Genomic DNA, 23,083 nt, shown 5'->3' with positions numbered 1-23,083 from the left:
TCGTGATATACCAAACCATCGTGACATTCTGCAACAGACAGTTCTCAGCACTCAGTATGGTCTTGGTATGGTTTTAATTTTAGTTTATAAGTATTTTAAGGGTTTTTCTGCACTTGCAACACACTTGGGTCATATCAGCGCCAGTAGGAGTAAAAGAAAAAGAAGAAAATGGGATAGTAAATCAATTCTAGATTACAATTCAAAGCACACAAGAAACGTATGACAAAGGGGAATGGTTTTGTTTGTTTTGTTTTTTTTAAGGTTTTACGGTGCTTGCAACACATTGAGGTCATTTCAGCGCCAGTAAAAAGGAAGAAAATGGTATAGTACAAAAAAAATGTAGATTCACAATTAAGAGCACACAAGAAAAGTACGACAAAGGGGAATGGTACAATTAGGGAACAGATGTAGATTCCAAGAGCATACTATAATTGTGCTTTGTGTCACATAAGTCTCACCCAGACACAAACACAGGATCCTACGAAAAGGAATACACTCAAATGCTTAAATTATACATTCAAAACAACAAATTTTACAATACATAACAGAGATGATTTACAAGGAAAAATGTCATCTCCCAAAACAATAATTATACATTTGACCGCCCCCCCCCCCCCCAAGACATGGACTCTGGCCAGGGCCAGGACAAAACCAAGTAATATCATTCAAAGACAAAGACAGAAAGCATATTGGAAAACAGATATAGGGAGATAAAAGACACCGTAAGTGCCTCTCTGCCCACTTGGGAGGAAAGGGGAATATGACTAATGGGGAACAGATGTAGATTCCAAAAGCATACTATAAATATATACTTAGTTTGAGATCACATAAATGAAATGTCTCATCTTGACGTGAAGAACATATCCCCACTAAAAGGAACACACTCAAATGTTTACAAATCATATACAACATGTAAACAAAACGTAATACTACAGTGCATATTAGAGAGATGATTTACATGGGGAAAAATATAATCTTCCAAAACTAACTATACATTTGATTGTTTGACTCTCAGCCAGGATACCTGGCCAGGGCCAGGACCAAACCAAGTAATCTCATTCCAAGTCCAAGACAAAGACAAAAAACAAGTTGGAAAACAGACATAGGGGTATAGAACTGTCCCCGCAGTTTTTCGGGGCCGCAAATTTCACCCTTGGCCGCAAATTTTTATTTGGCCGCAAAAAGCCGCAATTTTCGCCGTTTTTAGGCTAAATTGACGATTTTTTGTTTAAAAAAAACAAAACAAAAGCTATGAAAAATAGTGAAAATACGGCGACTTTCAATGCTAGCATCCAAAATTGGCAATCCTAAGAAATTTATCATATTTATCATTTATGTAAACAAAATGTGTTCTATTAAAATATTTTTCATGAAATGCAATTTCATTTTTAGCCACAATTTGCACTTAGTTTTCATGATATGAGTATGATTTTTCATGATATTTTCCATGTTTTTCATTCAAAAACCCATTAGGCCTAATTTCAAATATAAAGCAATAATAATAATGCTCAAAATTGGATCGTAAGTAGAGAATACAAATTTAATGTACCCCCATTGGAAAATGGATTTTGTTTCTCTTTCCTTGTGAATAGTTATTTTTTTTCCCTCTCCTTAATTAGTTTTTCAAATTTTGAATTTTTTATGCGATTGTTCACTTTGATTGCCCAAATTTTAAGAAGCTAAATAGTTAATAAAATATTTTGATTACTTCCTTCTTCTTTTTTGCTTACTTACTATGGCTATTATTATTATTATTATTATTATTATTATTATTATTATTATTATTATTATTACTATTATTATTATTATTATTATTATTATTATTAAATCATATTATTTCAAACCATTCAAAATGTAAATAAATTCATGTTGACATGTTGTGACATCAATATTCTACAAAATGCCCTATTTGTGTCAATTTTTTACCGTACATGTTTTAATTGTTTGATTTTTGTAGAACTAGCGGCAAATTTTTGGCAAAATTTGCTATTTTGATGGCAAATTTGACCATTTTTTATGGCAAATTTTGGCGTTTGAAATGGCAAAAAAAAACGCGGGGGCAGATAGAAGTCATAGTAAGTGCCTCCCCACCCAATATGGGAGGTCAAGACTTAAGTTGAAGAAGAAGAAAAAAGACTGATGTTATTGATATTTTGTTTATTAAATAATGTAAAGTCATGCTGATTTCAATAATAATAATAATAATAATAATAATAATAATAATAATAATAATAATAATAATAATAATAATAATAATAATAATAATAATAATAATAATAATGTACTCTATTCATCCAAAAAGGACTTTTTTTGTACGGACGTATAAAATGCTGGCAATGATACATACATAAATATAACAATATAAGTAAATAAATGTGGTAAAGTAAAACTTGGTAATAGGTATAGTGTAATAATATTGTAAGCTGTAAGAATAATTACATAGTATAAATTTCAAGGGACGTACACATTTTATAATTGCTTTGTTTGTTTTTAATGGTTTTATGGCACTTGGAACACATTAAGGTCATATCAGCGCCGGTAAAAAATCGGATGGTAAAAAGTTGAAGAATAATAATTAATGCATCCAAGAAAAAGTAAGACAGGGGAATTGATTCAAATAGGGAACAGATGTAGATTCCAAGAGCACACTATCAATGTACTAAGGGAGCGTTCACATATTACGTCATCAGCTAGGGGGGGAGGGGGGGTCTACCAAATGTTGACATGTGTTGACATGGGGGAGGGGGGGGGGGGGGTCAGACCCAAGATGATGTCATCAAAACATAAATTGCTATGATGAGTATTGCCCATCTCTCAAGAAACAAGATGGGAAAGGGGTATCACTTCTCAAAAGGCGAACTTGCCCTAAATGTTCATTGTATCACTCCTCGATCACAGCAATGAAAGACCATTCACGAAAATGCGGCATACAAGAACAGCAAATGGGAGAAAGTGATGACGATGAAGATGAAATTGATGATACTATTATAGTACATTGCCAGAGGTCCAAGGCAGAAACATTTTTGAATCAATTAATTTTATGTTTGGAAATTGAAACAGAAATTCATTCCACTAAAAGACTAATATGCTATAAAATAATTTGCCTCCTATACTATTTTAAATTACACTTTCTGAAATTTTTTAAATAGCACCTGCACCAAGTAGCCTAATTTAAATAATGTTTGTTAGATTTTATCTTTGCAAATTAAAATTTTATGTCCCCATTGTATCGTAAAACATAAATTATCAACAGTTTCTGAAATTAATAAAATGTCTGAATTTGTTTTATCAAACGTTGATAATCAATGTTTATGGTTTGAAAAATGAATAATAAATATTGTGAAATTAAAGTTATCTTTTAGTTTTTATTAAATTAGATGACGTCATCATCTGTTGGGGGGAGGGGGGGGGGGTCAGGTCAATGATGACAAGTGATGACTTGGGGGAGGGGGGGGGGGGTCTAAAAAGGGCAAATTTTTGATGACGTAATATGTGAACGCTCCCTAAGTTTGAGATACCTAACCTAAAAGTCTCATCCAGTCACAAGCACAGGTCCCCACTAAGAGGAACACACTCAAATGTTTACAAATCATATATAATGTGTAAACAAAACATCTTACATAACAGAGAGATGATTTACAAGGAAAAAAAATATCATCTCCCAAAACTCTAAATATACATTTGACTGTTTCCCTCTCAGCAAGGGTATCCGGTCAGGGCCAGGACAAAACTGAGTAATCTCATTCCAAGACAAAGGCAGAAAGCTAGTTGGAAAACATATATAGGGGGAGAGAAGACACAGTAAGTACCTCCCTGCCCACTATGGGAGGTCAGGAACCCCATCCAGCCAGCACAGTTTTCTCGAACTCCTCGGGACATGCAAAAAGTTCGAGGAAACCATGCCTTGCAGGGGGGGGGGGGGGGGGGGGGGGGGGGGGAGTGAGTGAGGCTCAGCATTATAGACTTTGCTGGGCATCCAAAAGATGCCTGGTTCGATACCCATAGCGCTATGCGACTTTCAGCAAGCTACTTCTCCCTGAGACAAATTTCTGCTTGAGGATGAAGATAGGGAAATTTATTATTTATTTATACATTGATATGTTGAGTTGAGGGAGATAACTTTATATATGACATATTACAAGCTGTTGGTGTGAGAGAGGAGGATTATTGAGGTAGATAGATAGAGAGGAGGTGAGAGCTAAACATAGACAGATAGGTGTGTGTATATATATACACACACACACACACACACACACACATATATATATATATTTATTTATTTTTTGTTTGTTTGTTTGTTTGTTTGTTTGTTGCTTTAGGTCTCTTCCAACACAATTGAGGTTATATGAGAGACCGCTGAAACAAAAAAACAAGCAATCTAACAAAAATAGTACAAATGTAAATCAAAATCATAACCTAAAGATATCATAAGCTAAATTATAAATAAGCAAGAACAAACAGGCAGAAGATTTACAGAAAAAAAAATATCCCCTGTCAAAAATACAATCACAAACCAAAGAAGCAGGATAGGCTAGTAAAGAGAAGAAGAAACGACATCACTATCGGATCGTACACCCATGCGAATATCATAGGTATATGATTCAAGGGTGATGCTCCCATCCAACCACCCGCATATATATATATATATATATATATATATATATATATATATATATATATATATATATATATATATATATATATATATATCATATATAGGGGTATAGAAGACACACTAAGTGCCTCCCTGCCCACTGTGGGAGGTCAGGAATCCCACCCAGGGGAATTGGTTAAAATAGGGAACAGATGTTGATTCCAAGAGCACACCATCAATGTACTTAATTTGAGATCATCTTAGATTCTCATCCAGACACCAGCACAGGATCCCACTGAGAGGAAAACACTCAAATGTTTACAGAATACATAAAACAACTAACAATGCATAACAGAGATGATTTGCAAGGAAAAAAATATCATCTCTCAAGATAACAACTATACATGTGACTGTTTCCCTCCCAGTCAAGGACTCCAGCCAGGGCTGGGACAAAACTAAGTAATCCCATTCCAAGACAAAGACAGAAAGCAACTCGGGAACCAGATACAATGGGATAGAAGACACAGAATGACCTCCTGCCCACCATGGGGGGGGGGGGGGGGGGGGGGGGGAGGGCGCAAAGGACCCCGCCTAGTCAATTAGATTAGATTAGGGACATACACTTTGTGTAAATGGAACACACAAATTGGCTTTTTTTTTACCTCTACCTCTTGCCTCACTAATGAAGTCATGAGGTTGGAGAGTGAGGTAGTTTTGAGACGATCATCTTGAAAATCTTCACCAAGAATCTCAGCATTCATACCATGGTCTCTAGATTGCTTAACTCAAGGGATGAGCTGAAAGCAGCTGTTGACATCTAAGCTGTCAAAGCGACCTATGATTGAAGGGCCAAAATTTAAAGAACTCTTGAGAGCAAAAGTTGAAATTGTTCCTCAGCGGGGGTTATGTTTTGTTTGTTTTTAAGGGTTTTACGGCGCTTGCAACACATTAAGGTCATATCAGCGCCAGTAAAAAGGAAGAAAATGGGATAGTAAAAAGTTCTAGAATTACAATAAAGCATCCAAGAAAAGGGAAGACAAAGGGGAATTGGTTCAAAGAAGAAACAGGTGTAGATTCCAAAAGCACTCTATCAAAGTACTTAGTTTGAGATCACTAAAAGTCTCATCCAGACACAAGCACAGGTCCCCGCTAAGAGGAACACACTCAAATGTTTTACAAATCATATATAATATAAAGAAAGCATAATACAGTGCATAACAGAGAGATGATTTACAATGAAAAAAATATCATCTCCCAAAACTAACTATACATTCGACTGTTTCCCTCTCAGCCAGGGCATCTGGCCAGGACCAGGACAAAACCAAGTAATCTCATTCCAAGACAAAGACAGAAAGCATGTTGGAAAACAGATATAAGGGGATAGAAGACACAGTATGTACCCCCCTGCCCACTATGGGAGGTCAGGAACCCCACCCTGTCAGCGGGGGTTAGTTAGTCATGAGTGATTGTTGCACAGCTGTAGACATAAAAGAGTAGACTTAGATCATCGACAGTTGTCTACATGATTGACATGGCCATATAGTATAGGGATCTCTTTATCTTCTTCCCCCGCAATAATTTCACGACAAATTGAATGGCCTCAACGGCAGTCCCTAGCCCACAAATGGATAGTTTAAAATGTGCTTATCAGGAACTCAGAGGAGAAAGGACATAATAGGATGTTAGAGGAAAATGGTTAAATGAAGTATAACAATCACAATATCAACAGCAACGGCATTGATAACAAAGACAAAGCAACCAACAAACAATAAAACCCAGACAAAAACAGATTCATATTTTTTTGAGCCTGCACTATTGAGATATAAGATTACACATAGGAATATATCGTTAGCTGTGTGTCACCAAATTAAAAAGGTTTAACGTGGCCTCTGGGCATGGATATAATCATGTGCTGTGAACTTTTTAGTCTGTGTAAGACGGAAACCTGTCGATAACGGATAACCCCCCCCCCCCCCCCCCCCCCCCCAGGTCCATTCAGCTACTTACACAGGTTGGACTGTATAAATTGACACATACAATATCTCATACATACATAATATAATTTAACACATACACATACAATGACCTCCTGCATTCATAATATAATTTCACGCATAATAATATCTCATATATCATAAGGACAAAGATACATGATCAACACATTCATTACCTCATACATACACAATATAAATTAACACACACCTCAGACCCAAAAAATATAAATGAGCAAATACGATATCTCATACATAATATAAATCAACCCATACAACATTACATAGATCAACACATAAAATCTCTCATACAAACGTTATATAAATTAACACAATACATAAATAATATTAAAAATTAGCAAACGCTATAAATCAATACATAGAGTATCTCACACAAACACATATAATAAATTAACGTATATAATATATCATACATAAATAATATAAATTAGCAAATACAATATCTCATACATACATAATATAAATTAGCAAATAAGAATATCTCTTACAGACATAATATACATTACACATAGAATATTACATAGATATATAATACATTTTCCCTCACCGTTGATCTTTCACGTTTCATGTATGCCATTTTCCTGATAGCTTTTAAAATTTTAGTTCTCATGCAAACATTCTCTGTGCAAGACATCAAAACATAATAAAACTGCTAAGAGGAAGTAGAAATGCTTCTGTACTCCCTCATATGATTTGGTTGTGATTTATCAATTCTTTGTTTCGCATGATGAAGCAATTAATTCCATAAGCCGGAAATCGTGACTTACATCCTGATCTTAAAGCTATATAAGCCACAAAATGTGTTAACTCATACTCATGCAATGTCTCACACATACAGAATATACATTAACTCATAAAATAACAGATTCCTACATATATTAATATATACAATATCACATACATCGTATACATTTTTAACACATAAAATATCTGTTTGCTTGTTTGTTTTAAAGGGTTTTACGGCGCTTGCAACACATTGAGGTTATATCAGCGCCAGTAAAAAGGAAGAAAATGGGATAGTAAAAAGCTCTAGAATTACACATAAAGCACCCAAGAAAAAGTAAGACATAACTGGGAACAAATAGGGATCAGATGTAGATTCCAAGAGCATACTATCAAAGTACTTAGTTTGAGACCACCTATAAGTCTCATCCGGACACAAGCACAAAATCCAACAAAGAGGAATACACTCAAATGCTTACATTACAAATTCAAAATAACAAATATAATAATACATAACAGAGTGATGATTTACAAGGAAAAAAATATCATCTCCCAAAACAATAACTATGCATTTGACTGTTTCCCTCCCATCGAGGACTCTGGCCAGAGCCAGGACAAAACCAAGTAATCTCATTCCAAGACAAAGACAGAAAGCATGTTGGAAAACAGATATAAGGGGATAGAAGACACAGTATATACCCCCCTGCCCACTATGGACATATAAAATATCTCATACATACATAATTTAAATTAACACAAACAATGTCACATAAATACACAGCATAAATTAACACATACAATAACAGATTCCTACATAATATACTTCAACACATACAATATCAGATTCTTACATACCATAAAATTAACACATACAATATTTCAAACATATATACATAATATAAATTATCACATTCAATTTCTCATAAGTACCAAAAAGAACACTGACAAGACGAAAGTACTGTTTTATACATTTAAATCTTGAATTAGGTCTTCGGTGCATGGCAAAACTGTAGAAATTACCAATATAATGGCGTGTCTACCCCTTACTATAATTAGTCTGTAATTTTTGTTTATCAAGTCTCTAGAAGAAGAGTTAATGACAAGCATATATGAAGAATGGTACCAATTATCAAAATATAAGTTATGTCCTGCTTAACTTCAGTTTTAATTTTATTTCCGTCTGACAATTTCTCAATGATAGAGGTTGACCACAAGCTGTTACCTTAAAAAACAGATCCTCATTAATTAAGATTAATCCCCATATAATCCATTAATTTGAATGATCTGCAACTGCTACTGCGATTGGTTGCCGTGAATGTTGCGAAACACACAAGACCAACTCATTCTTTACAACTAACTAATCTATGAATAATTCTGATCAGTAATGCTGGCAGAATGGGGTTGTGTGTGAGTTCATCTTTAACATTATATTCCTCTTTCAATAGTTTCTTCTTACGGTGAAAAAAAACTGCCTTCTTAAAAATATACTCCTCCATCCCCCCCCCCCCCAACCCTAAAGTCTAATATGGTCTCCACATGTTATAACGCCCTGACCCGCATGCCTTCTATAACCCCAAAACGTTTCCAGTATTGTGAAGTATTAAATTTCAGTACACAAGAAAGAGGAAAAGTTGAAGAACAATTTTTTTTAAATAGATAGAAACACTTTTCTTTGAAAATTTAGTTTCTAATATTTGCAAAATTACTCATTTCAAAGCTATCACATTTGTTAATATATTCAAAGATCAATCTAATAAAAAGTATATTTCTAATGTCTATTCTACCATTTCGAATTTCAGAAGCTTTTTGAACTTGTCAGGAATGGGAAGAGAATCGACTCTTTGGCCTCGTTTACTTGGAAGGCCAGCAAGAGAAACATATTTAGAAATGTGAAGAAAACTCCAAGATCGAAGAGTCAATGGTTGAAGAGTGAATTCATCAGCCAGAGTAAAGTCAACAGGACGAGTCAATTCATCAGAAATTGAGGAGTCAGTCACAATTCTGCATTCAATGATTTTACCATGACCAAAATCATCTCTGACAGTGTATGTTCTGTATTCCCTGATTTTCTTGTCTGTTGTAAGAGTCACATAGTCTTCAGGGAAAAAGTAGAGTTGTTTGAGAAGGATTTCTTGCAGCTCTTTGTCATCAAAGATAAAAGACATAATCAATGGTGAAAAACTACATCCAGAATGGTCACATCTTATTTTTCCAGGGCATAGTCCTGATTTCATAGCTTCTAGAGAAACAGGCTTCAAATTTTGTATGTGACACCATGCCCAGTCAAAAATACCAAACTCCATTGTTACTTGAAGAGGTTCCGAGCAAATGCGGTCTTTCCTTTTGATCTGGTATACGGATTTTAGTCTTCCCTCAGTCTGTAAATATCCATTACGAAGAAGCAATCTAAGACATTCCTTGTGAGATCTTACCATTGCCAGTGAAAATACAGTCCATCCTTTATTATCAGTCAAGTCTAGATTTGGAGTGTGAGCCAACAATATCTCTAAATAGTTTTCTCTGCTTGACACTACTGTCATCATGGAAGCAGTGAGTCCACATTTGTGCTTTGCATCAATTTCTGCTCCATGCTGTAACAGTAACTCCAAAATATCAGAGTTTTCATAAAATTCAATACCACAAACCTTTTGGAACTGGTGTTCTAAGGCGTAATTTTCTCCATATCCTAAGAATGGACCACCTTCAAATGTCCTTAAGCATGCCATCATCAAGGGTGTTTTCCCATCCTCATAACTTGCATTCACATCAGCACCACATGTAATCAGCATAGCCACACTCTTGACACTTCTTCTCATAATTGCCTCTATCAGGGCTGTTTTCCCATTCTCAGCAGTTAAACTCACATCAGCACCTTGTTCTAATAAATACTCTAATATCTTCTCATGGGCACATGCATTCATTAAGGCTGTTCCAGTTTTAGAACACAGGTTAATATCAGCACCATGTTTTACCAATAACTTTATAATGCCTTCGCGTCCAGTGAGACATGCAACACTTAAACTAGTTTCTCCCATTTCATTCATAAAATTCACATCAGTGCCAGATTCAATCATTATTGTCACGACCTCTTCATGTCCATGCCTACATGCCTCCAGTAATCCAAACTTCCCATCATACTTTTTAGAATCAACACCACGTTTCAACATTAGTGACACAATTTTATAAGATCCAGCCCTACATGCTGCCCATAACCCTGAACGCATGCTAAAATAATAATAATTAAGTTCATCCGACTCATCATCGTCAGGTAAAAAATTCCCATCAGCACCGTGATCCATCAGAAATTCAGCAACCTCATAGTAACTACCAAAACATGCCGCCTCCAAGGCAGTTGTACGTTTACCAACGTTTATATCAGCACCGCTTTCTACCAGCATTTCAACAATCTTCAAATTTCCAAAACGACACACCATTATCAAGGGAGTTAAGTTATTATGAGCTCTCCAATTAACATCAGCACCATGCTCAATCAACAATTTAACAATATTTTCTCGCTGACTTTCACATGCAAACAACAAGGCTGTATATCCAAAATCATTACTTGCATTAATTTTGGCACCATGGTCTAGCAACATTTGCACGATCTTTTCGTTTTCATTCATACAAGCATGTATCAATGGTAAAAAACCATATTCATCACCAGCATCAGCAAAGACTCCCTGAGAGAGAAGAATCTCTACCTGACCCTCATCTCCTTCAAGGCATGACTCTATTAGATTCCTCTCTAACTCATCTCTGCTGAGATTTTCAGACAACTCTTGATGATAAGCCATCCCTTGATGATAATGACCTTTTCTTGCTCTGACTTTTACCACAATCTGAGGAAAATTAAACAGGCATACTTGGGTCATGGACCAATATGTAACTAGAACGAGCATTTAGATTTCAAACTGACCATAATGTATTCAGGCTGCTATTGTCTAATATCGTGTACTGCAATATTATAGATTACAAAATCAATGGAAACATAAATATTTTAAAACCTGTCCTATGTTGTCTCGCAAGCAAACTTTAGCCAGCCAAGCTTTTTGTTGATTGATCAGCTGAGGGCTGGGTTGGTTGCAACATTAGAGATGGAAATTTCAACAACATTGTGCCCTTTCTGAGATTTTGAGGAATGGAACTACATCCTTCAGCACAGGATACATTTTATCCACTGCACAAGGAAAAGGAAACAATTTGTCATAGAGACCATATTATTTGATATATATAGCGCCAGTATCCACAAATAGTGCTGAGAGGTGCTTTACAATAGTTTTTTTGGTATAACACAAGTTCATTCATTCGACTACGAAATCACCACAACAGTCACACACACACACATCTTGTTCAAAGTTGACATAGAATCACGAAAAGCAGAATGAAAAAGATTTGTTTTTAAATGCCATTAGAAGACTGGTAAACTTTCACAATGTCGGGTTTTAGATGGTAAAGAATTCCATACAATTGTAGCCGAAAATGCAAAACCACGCTCAGCAAACTTTGTTATTGGGGTGTTATTCTCCATTAGCGAAGAACTGGTGGATCACAGAGATCGAGTTGGTCTATATTTCCCTCACAAGGCATACAAGGTATTCAGGTGATCTATGGTGAAGGCAATTGTAAGCAAAACATGCGATTTTGTATATTATTCTTTTCTCTATTGGAAGCCAGTGTTGTGACTAAAGGACCCGTGTTATATGGTCCCAAAACTTTATCCATGTAACTATACGAGCAGCTTTGTTTTGCATCAACTGTAGTCTGTTCAGAGATGTTTTTGGTAGGCCGTGCAGGAGAGAGTTACAATAATCCAAGCAACTGGTAACAAGGGCATGGATGAGTGTTTTGCATGTTTTGTCATCAATAACATTTCGTATTCAGCATATAATTTGGAGAGCGCTATGAACTGCCTGACAGCACTTTGTTATGTGTGTGTGCATGTCAAGGTGAGTGCCAAAATAGAAACCAAGGTTTCGAACGACATTAGAAGTTTTAATAACAGATTCTCTGAGGGACAGTTGGTTAATGACTATATCCTTTCCAGTCCTTTTTAATACAATCAGCTCAGTTTTGTCCTCGTTGAATTTAAGCTTGTTGTTTGTCATCCATGCTTTAACATTATCTGGACATGCTGCGAGTCTGTTTTGTTTATTCAATGTTTTTTGATGAAATGGGAGTGTATAACTGGGTCTCATCTGCGTAAAGATGATGACTGAGACAGAAGGTCATGATGATGTTGCTTAAGGACTTTGTGTACATTGTAAAAATAAAAGCACTGAACCTTGTGAAATGCCAAATTGCAGCTTTGTTGGTGATGAAAGGGAATCATTATGAGAATGCGCTGTGACCTGTCTCGTAGATAGCATGTAAACCATTCTAGAGCTTTATCTCCGATTCCAAAGAGCCTCTGCATTCGGTCTAGTAATATTGCGAGATCCACAGTGTCGAACGCGCCCCTTTGATCCAACAGCACTAGTATTGTCTTATCTTTTTTGTCAAGTAGGTTGACAATAAACTAATAAATAGAGGTGCCTAAATGAGTCATTAAAATGGAGATAAAGATAAAGGGAGTAAATCTGACTCATGAACGAACAACACAAAACAAACAATGTGAAAGTTTAGCAGTCTTCTAACGGCATTTAAAAACAAATATTTTTCATTCTTATTGTGTTGTTCGTTCATGAGTCAGATTTACTCTAGGTCGACAATATCATTTTGGACATGCAAAAGTGCTGTTTCTGTGCTGTGTGATCGCTTATAGGCAGATTGAAAAACATTATGCAAATTATTGAAATTTATGTAGTTGTTGAGACATTTGACAATGAGTCTATCTATTAATTTTGAAATTAAATGAAGGTTCGAGACTGGCCTGTAGTTGTTAAATTGATCGCTGTCTAAATTTTTTTAATAGGTGGTTGTAGTAGTGGTAGTGGTAGGGATGATGATGTGGTGGTGACTGTAGTAGTAGGGATGATGATGTGGCGGTGGTTGTAGTAGTAGTGGTGGAAGGGATGATGATGATGTGGTGGTTGTTGTAGTGGTGATGGTGGTAGGGTTGATGATGTGGTGGTGATTGTAATAGTAGTGGTAGTAGGGACGTTGATGTAGGGGTGAGCCTTTTTTATTCATAAAAAAAAAATTGAAAAAGGCGGAACTGTGATAGTGATTGTCGGAGATAAACCATCATTTAGGCGGAAGATTCTCAGCCCTGATATCATGACAATGATGATAATAATAATATTTAATGTCAAAGTCAAACCACCACAAATGTAACAAATTGAAAACCATTTGACGAATCTGTCTATGTTGTGTGAGTGTGTGTCTGTTTATAAATGTGCATGAGGGAGAAGAGAAAGAGAGAGTAGGAAGAAAGGGAATGCCTGTATGATGCACTTTCTCTTTGCACATTTTATCGTTATCATAAAATGTAATAGCAGATATAGATAACTAAATTGTAAATTGCCATAATTATGGGCAATAAAGATCTACAATCCCGGGAACATAGGTTCGAGCCCCACTGGTGACATATCGTTTTGTTTTGTTTTTTTCTTATTCTATTATTATTACTCTATTATTATTATTATTATTATTATTATTATTATTATTATTATTATTATTATCATCATCATCATCATAATCATTATAAAAGTAGGTGCTGGCTGAAATTAGCTTGTGTACATGTGGATGCCCGGAACAGACGATGGAGAAAATACGAAGAGAGAATGCCAGGACGGGCAGTGGGCAGAGGGTGGGAAAATGATATATCTAGACATAGGCTAGAAGAAGAGTTCAGTAGAAATTCGGTTCCTCGATAAGACGAGCATTTTGGTATACAATCTGTTATAAGAGCACCATATTGACTGTTTTAAGTGCGTCTACTATACATTTTCATTAAGAATTTTTGTTAAAACTCCCTCGTACGACAAAAGATCCACGGTGAAAATATAAATTGAAAGAAATGCTACTACGAGGACCTTTCGGAAGGCCTCCCAAAATGATAACAAAGAGCTGAATTACCTCAACTTCGTTCCTTCCATTAAATTAAATAATATCCGCCTAGAACTTGAAAATATCTAATGCCTAATATAGTCTCATTATCATAGAAATCTGAATTTCAATTTCGTATCGTAGCTGACCATAGACCAAGGAATTTACCGTTTAATTCTATGCCATAGACTCAGTGGACATAAGTTGATGATAGTTTTAGCGCTAATTTTATCTTCTCTACAAAACAATTCGTATTAAACTATTTTAATCTCTCTCTCTCTCTCTCTCTCTCTCTCTCTCTCTCTCTCTCTCTCTCTCTCTCTCTCTCTCTCTCTCTCTCTCTATCTCTCTCTCTCTCTCTCTATCTATCTATCTATCTATCTCTGTCCATTTTATGTACAAATTCAAATTATAATAATAGTAGTAGTAGTAGTAGTAGTAGTAGTAGTAGTAGTAGTAGTAGTAGTAGTAGTAGTAGTAGTAGTAGTAGTAGCAATGGCGTGGGGCCATTGGATCGAATGGTGCCAGGCACCACACCAATCTTTTAAAAATCATTAACGGCATAATTTAATTAAAAATAAAACTGAGAAATTTTAACTCCACTGTCTTTCGCCAACTCGCCAACAACATACTGCCTTTTTAGTCTCCGCTCTATTCAAGATTCCGAATCACGCACTGCGCCGACTCGTGTGTTGGTGACATCACTGCGCGAATTCGTGACTAAATCAACACCGTGGTGCAAAGCAATCCGAGCGCCAGTTAATGCTCTATCCATTAGTATCGCTACAGCTGATTGAGCGAGAAACTGGGACGAATTATACTATCTTCAAATAGCGGAAAACCCCTCGACTTGTGCCAGGATCTGAGAGCTCCACCGTTGGACGTCATAATTGGGTAACTTCGGCCATCCAAAACATTACATTAACTGTCAAAAACACTGATCATTGTTAAGTTTATTTCTGAGCAGCAAAGAAACACAACATAAAACTTAAAAATATGACATATCAAAATCCCCCTCCCCCCACCTCTTTTTCACGATTATTGAATAAAGTAATTCTTTGCAACACGAAGCATTGTGGACGAAATTACCAACATTTTTCTTGCTTGTAGTGCCGAGTTGATGGTTACGTGTGTATGAGTGTTTATTTGTGTGTGTATGTGTGTGTGTGTGTGTGTGTGTGTGTGTTTGTGCGTGTGTATTTGTGTCAGTCAGAGAAAGAAAGCGAAGATTGTCAACAGTTATACTTTGGTGTGTTTTTTGATTTCTTAAGTACTTAAGTGGAGTGATTTTTTCTTTGTGATGCTTTAAGATCTGAATCTACCTTTTATTTGTGCAATCATTAATCGTATTCCACTGATTTCCTTTATTTGAGATATACTTTGAAGTTTTGTTTTGTTAAACAATGAATTGCAATGAATCAAGTTGACTCTTTACTTCACCGACCGTTTGGGAGATCGACACTAGATGACAAATTAGAAATAAAAAGACTAGTTCCTCACCAACCAACTGATTTTGAATTAACACAGGTGTGGAAATCTCGAAAACGCTCTTTTTCAGTGACATGGTATGACATACATGAATGGCTCACAGTTAGTTTAGAAAAAAAACACGTTTCTTTTGTTTTTATTGTCTACTTTTTACAGATACAACAAACACTGACAAATCATGGACATCTATAGGCTATAGTGACCTTAACCACTTCCATCGTATTTCTTGACCTCCTGAACGTTGTTTTAGCACCCTTAAAATCGTGAAAAATTTCTTGCGCAATTCAATGAAACAGGAGCGGTTAAAGTCGTTAATGATTCTGTCAATTCACAAAGCTGAAATAGATGCCAAATGCCATTCCAGATTTCAATAAACAAATTATAAAAAGATTTGCAGAGATGAAACATCGCCGTGCAGATTTTCTTTACAAGTACTAAAAGTAAGTAATTTCTGTCATATGTTTTTTTTTTTCTCTTTTGATTTACATTTATCACATATTGATTGCATTATCTATCAAATCAAATCCTTTAATTGGTGGACAAAGAATAATTACAAAGACATTTTCACACGGGACTTGTATCTCAGTGTTGTGGCTTGTTGTTTTCATGAATTATTTGTTTTTGTGAGTTTTGTACACTCGTAAAAATCATCGACCCTCCCCCCCACCCTTCCAAAAAAGAGAGTTTTTAACATGTGCTCTCTCCTCTTAATCTTGTTCACTGTTTAAGAATTTTTTTTCTTCTTCTAATCATGGCACCACCATATACCGTCAATACGCCACGCCGCTGAGTAGTAGTAGTAATAGTAGTAGTAGTAGTAGTAGTAGTAGTAGTAGTAGTAGTAGTAGTAGTAGTAGTAGTAGTAGTATTAGTAGTAGTAGTAGTAGTAGTAGTAGTAGTAGTAGTAGTAGTAGTAGTGGTGGTGGTAGTAGTAGTAGTAGTAGTAGTAGTAGTAGTAGTAGTAGTAGTAGTAGTAGTAGTAGTAGTACCACCAAAGACACCAGATAGAATAAGAGACTTCACTTACTATGGATAGATAAGCTATACTCAGGGGAGACCGGGGCACGGTACATGTTTTTGTTTTTTGAAAATATGATAATCAAAACCTGCTGTTCCCAATGAAAGCATTAAACTCCAACATTGCGACCCACTCTCTCGAAAACACACATTTATGAACAAAATTTGATAATTGAGTTATGATTATATATTTGATTGAGGAAGATAGATATATGATTTCTTAACCAGTTAACTACCTAACTCGGTAATAAAAAAAATATATTTAAATTTTGCAGAAAACCCATCCTTTAAATATCAATCGACTTATAATATGACCTTCATCTTGGCAAAAACTCTCAAACCTGGTACTTTTCGAACAAAAAACACACAGGCTGGATCTTAAACAAACCAAGCTACCTATTCACTCCTGAGTATCCAACAGGGGAAAAAATAGAATAGGTTTTTTTTTACAAACTGAAGTATATATCGTTTTACTTTTAATTTATTGTAATGTGCTAGTAAAAAGCAAACAAAATATAAACAAAATTATAATATAATAAAATAAACCAAAAGAACAATACTTTTTTTATAACTAACAAAACAAAACAGACAACAACAAAAACAAAACAAACAAATACTACAGTTTTGAGATGACCTGTCACAATTGATAGATTTATGGTTACGGACAACAACCCCAAAACTAAATGGTATAGAACACCTGCATAAGTATGTATGTATATATAAAATCTGGGTGGTGAATGCCCTTCTTGAAATCATTTCGTATACAAAGGTCTCAACTCATCTAAAATTACTAGTGCGTTTATAACTCTACATGTCACGTACAGAATCACTATTCTTCAAAACATTCATTCTCCATACAAATATTACCAATGATTTCAAGGCGTTTATTCGGTATTGTTTATCCACAAGGTTAAGTCACTTTTCTTGTCATGATTCTGGCATTGTTTCTTAGTAAGAAGGTGAGATAAGATGAAAAATAAGAATAAAATTCTCTCTCTCTCTCTCTCTCTCTCTCTCTCTCTCTCTCTCTCTCTCTCTCTCTCTCTCTCTCTCTCTCTCTCTCTCTCTCTGTGTGTGTGTGTATGTATGTGTGCGTGTGTGTGTGTGTGTGTATTTCACCAGATTAATTCTAAATAACTAAATTATCATTGCCCCAGGTTCATTAGTAGATAGGTAAGAAAAGATGAAAAATAAGAATGAAATCGAATACCGCCAAGAAAACAAACTCATGAAGAGACAATTCTGATAAAGTATCACAAATTTATGAATTCTTTCTGTGGTGTCAATCATTCTGTAACCCAATAGTCGGACTGGGTTGAGGAAAATCACCGATATTTTAAAAGCAAGCAACGCAAACCACTACATACATATGAAATATGTTATTTGAAGAACCCTTTTATTTGAAGTCGTGATTTCACCGAATACAAAAGCAGATATTATAATAATACAGCTTAAGAAAAGCCAGAACAAACATGATAAACACTTTTGTTTAGATACTTGTGCAGCTATGTGGTCTAGTGATATGACACTCGCTTTCGGATCGGAAGGTCCTGGGTTCGAGCCTCACGCTCGGCGCATAGTTGAGTCCTTCGAAAAGACTCTTTACTCACATTTTCTCACCGTACTCAGGTGTAAAATGAGTACCTGGCCGTTAACAGCGTTGTCTTTGTCCGAAAAATTGTAATATCGCCAAACAGGCGTAATGTCCCGTCCTACATGTTAAATTATGTTGCTGTTGACCAGGGACCCCTTGTAAAGCGCTTTGAGCACATTTAGTGGATATGGCGCAATATAAAGCTCAATTTAATTTAAGTCATTTTTATATATAATGTCAATATTTGTTTAATCCTGTTTCTTTGATTTCCTATTTTCTTTCAGTATATATTCTGCAGACCTGGCATTTATCAGAAAGAGAGTTTCTAGTTACAGCGATACGAATAGGGAAGAAAATACAAGGCACCAAACCCTCTATTCTTTTGGTTCCTAAATCCTTGGGGGTGTGTATGTTGAGACAGAGAAACAAAGGAAGAGCGTATGTAGAAAGAGAGAAAGAGAGAGAGAGAGAGAGAGAGAGAGAGAGAGAGAGAGAGAGAGAGAGAGAGAGAGAGAGAGAGAGAGAGAGAGAGAGAGAGAGAGAGAGAGAAGGAAAGAAAGAAAGAGGGACAAAGAAAGAAAGCGAGAGGGGGAGAGAAAGAAAGAAAGGCTTGAAACTCAAATTTTGGCGTAATCTGTCGATCCGATGCATGACCTTTTCCCCCATAATCCAATTGATTTTCTGTTGAATTGTCTGAATTGTGATTTAATCCCATGCATTTTGAATTGACCCTTTTAACTCTGCTTCTGTGTAAACTGTTGTACGACCCTTATAAATCACATGACCTAATGCCATAATACAGTGGATTCAAGTCAGGACTCATTGGAACATGGAGGCTGCTGGATCTTAGTGTCAAGAAAAAGGACGTCAGTTTTTGCTATATCGAAGAATAACGTAAGCGATCTCAAGCTGAGGTTTCAAGGTTTTTTTGTTTGTTTGTTTTTTGTTTTTTTTTTTTAAATGTATTATTTATTGGTAACTGGACTGGTTTGGCTCGGTGTAATCGAGATAAATTTTTGTCCCCTCGGTCTACCCAATAATAATAATTGATTATCTGGGTCTCTTTTTTTGGCGGTAAACAAGCGGCTTGTGAAAAGGGTAGCAAGAAATTGCTACAGTATATTTAATTTACGATAGACAACTAGATGGACTTTTTATCGATAAAAATGGTTTACGGTCCTGCCAATTCCTGCAATCAGTTTAGGGAAAATAATCACATGTCTGCCAGATCAATCTTACCAACACACAAGACTATGTGTAACTTTATACACCTATAGTCTGTTAGGCTAACTTCACTCACAGGCGGTCTAAAAACAATAACAAGATCGAGGTGTCGTCAACCTCATTCATTTTATAGAACATTCTTTGTTATTGATTTTAGCCAGCCAGTTGGGAGATTATTCCGCACTTAATCATTATATCAGATTATAAACGTTTAAGGTTACACATCGTTTTGTTTCGTTTCATCTGGCATACAGATGTTTTGCGTAGTTCACTTAAACGCATAACATCAATAGGCACTTTTAGTACTTCAAGCATACCAACCAAACGACCTACTTTGAGGCAGCGTACATAGAATTACACCACAGAGTAGGTAGGTTAACCTATCTACTCTGTGATTACACTAACAACGTTCTTGCCCTATTTTTTTTTTTTTTTCGGTCATTGTGTCCAAACATTTTTTTTTTTAATGAACACTGTACATGATCATAATACAGAGGACTCATTATTTCAGCTGGTTGGAATAATATAGTCAGGAAAGTTAAGATTCCGAAACGATCAAACAATTTAAATCCCATTCATTCCACTCTCCAAGAGAAAGCCCCTGCATTTAATTTTACGTAACAAGCTATGATCTACTCCCCGCCCCCCTACCCCACCGAACCACTTGTACCCTACGTTCTCATGGTTGACTGGCTTGAACCAATGCTTTCAGTGTGCAAGGTCGCACCATCTCATTCAAAATACTTAGCAATAATAATATTAATAATAATAATAATAATAATAATAATAATAATAATAATAATAATAATAATAATAATAATAATAATAATAATAATAATAATAATAATTATAATAATAATAATAATAATAATAATAATAATAATAATAATAATAATAATAATAATAATAATAATAATAGTAATAATAATAATAATAATAATAATAATAATAATAATAATAATAATAATAATAATAATATCATCATCATCATCATCGTCATTATTTTGGGGGGGGGGGGGGGGGGGGGGGGGGTATTTTGGTTATTATTATTATGGATGCAACGATAGTTCCGTGAGTAGAACACTCTCTTCATATGTAAAGGAAAAAGGATCGATCCCGGATGAAGTGGAACTTTTTTTTGCACACCAAACAGTGATTGGGTGGCTATGTCTCTTAGACCTGGCCGAAAGTAGGTTGTGACGTGCTGGCGTCCTTTCATATCACGCAATCGTTATTCTCCGTTTGGCGCCACAGGGTCGAGGGTTCTGAGATACTACTATACTATCATCATCATCATCATCATCATCATCATCATCATCATAATCATCACCACCAACAACATTACCATTTTTATAACTATTGGAAGTAAATCAATTTGGGAAAGAATACAACATAGATTTTAGGCCAACGAATAATAATACTTCAGCACATAAACTCTCAACACACATTTAATTCTCACTCACCGTCCTCCGATCAAGAACACACAACAGACACAATCAGTCAAAACCCGGCTCCAATGAACTCCAATGACCTAACAGGTCGCAAAGTTATAATGAAGAATATGCTGTCACTCAGAAAATGCAAAACCACACCACATCACGACATCTGTAACAGTTGCTGTTTTGATTATTAAAAAAAAAAAAAATCCCTACCCACTCAGCACACTGTCGGTGCCGCTAATTCTGTTATTATAAAATTATTTCCTTATAAGCCCGATCTCACAAACAAAGAATCTTGTTTACACACATGCATGAAATTGCGAGTCAATGCAACAATACGCCATACAGCGTCTTCGTGCTTTTACTTTTGTAATGACAGTTAGTCGTCATTTTCGTGTAGGCCTATCACCTGCGAATTAAATTGAACAACTGCTGATATTCAATCCACTACCTTCCCGATCCAAAATAATAGAGTGTTAGCGGATACCAGATATGTAATTCGCGAATAAAATGGGAACGAACGGTTAACGAATGATTATCTTACGGATAGAACAAATAAAACAAATAATGCTTGGATACTTGCTTCGCTTAGGCTTAAGGCTAGCTAGTCATTTACTAGACTAGTAAATTACTAAATCTAGTCCTCGTTCATGAAAACGGGCCCAGGTTCGTCACGAGGCCACTTACATTGTGCCAGGACACCTTTTGTGTATGCAGTTCAATTGAATAATTAATCTTTGAATTGAATTGATAACGATTTGTCACGACCGACATCACTTGCATTGTGCCGGTACACCTTTTGTCTATGCAGTATGTCAGTGCCATTTCTATCTATCAAATGCATAGATTTATAAATTCCTTGATAAATATACACCTATGATCTAATGACATAAGGAGATGGGTGGAGGGTGTGGTAGGGGAGTGTGTTTGTGTATGTAAATGTGGGCGTGTTGGGGTGTGTGTTTATGTGTGTGTTGGCGTGTTAGTATGTTTATGTGAGAGGAGGAAAAGGGCTGTAGTTCTGTGGCCTAATTCATATGCTCTGTCTCAAGTAACCCTTGTTTAGACCCCCGCCCCCTCATAGTCTCCTCGTGTTCCTGTTTAAAAAACAGTTTCCAGCATGGTTGTGCAAATTTAGTAAACCAAGGCCTACTTTTACAAGAGGTACCTGACAGAATAGTTGCTATTATTATCATTTTTATCATTACTATTATAATAATAATAATAATAATAATAATAATAATAATAATAATAATAATAATAATAATAATTATTATTATTATTATTATTATTATTATTATTATTATTATTATTATTATTATTATTATTATTATTATTATTATTATTATTATTATTATTATTGTTATTGTTATCATCATCATTATCATCATCATCATCATCATCATCATCATCATCATCATCATCATCATCATTATTATTTTTATTATGGATATTGTTATTGTTATTATTATTATTATTATAAACATCATGATCATGATCATCATCATCATCATCATCATCATCATCATGATCATCATCATCATCATCATCATCATCATCATCATCATCATCATCATATCAGCATATTATTATTATTATTATTATTATTATTATTATTATTATTATTATATTATTATTATTATTATTATTATTATTATTATTATCATTATTATCATTATTATTATCATTATTATTATTAATATTATTATTATTATTATTATTATTATTATTATTATTATTATTATTATTATTATTATTATTATTATTATTATATTATCACTACTATTATTATTATTATTATTATTATTATTATTATTATTATTATTATTATTATTATTATTATTATTATTATTAATATTCGGCACACAATTTGCATCGGAAACCGATGAGATCGGCAATTACACTCTGTGAGGTACCTGTGACATAGTATTTAATTCTAGAAAAGATTGTACTAAAACAACTTTCTTGTCACGTGAAACATAATAACCTCGATGAGTGCTTTCAA

The 23,083-nt window shown here is 35.0% G+C and overlaps 1 protein-coding gene across 2 annotated transcripts; it reads right to left on the bottom strand.

The window, feature by feature from the left end:
* Nucleotides 1-4,708: 4,708 nt before the first annotated feature.
* LOC144980911 (uncharacterized) lies at nt 4,709-21,582 on the bottom strand. 2 transcript variants are annotated; one of them, XM_078928830.1, is made up of 2 exons: nt 21,103-21,582; nt 4,709-11,168 (listed from the first exon to the last, which is right to left on the bottom strand). In XM_078928830.1, exon 2 carries the CDS (start codon nt 11,121-11,123, stop codon nt 9,105-9,107), a length of 2,019 nt encoding a protein of 672 aa, XP_078784956.1. In that variant the 5' UTR covers nt 11,124-11,168; nt 21,103-21,582; the 3' UTR covers nt 4,709-9,104. The 2 variants fall into 2 exon arrangements, with proteins under 2 accessions (XP_078784956.1, XP_078784955.1); XM_078928829.1 differs by lacking the exon at nt 21,103-21,582 and adding an exon at nt 14,347-14,506.
* Nucleotides 21,583-23,083: the final 1,501 nt, after the last annotated feature.

Source organism: Berghia stephanieae, chromosome 10 (assembly GCF_034508935.2).
Source record: "Berghia stephanieae isolate SIO BIC M18660-M18661 chromosome 10, UCSD_Bste_1.3, whole genome shotgun sequence".
Classification (NCBI taxonomy): domain Eukaryota; kingdom Metazoa; phylum Mollusca; class Gastropoda; order Nudibranchia; family Aeolidiidae; genus Berghia; species Berghia stephanieae.
The sequence above is the reverse complement of the archived record's forward strand: the minus strand, read 5'-3'. Positions and strand labels throughout refer to the sequence as shown.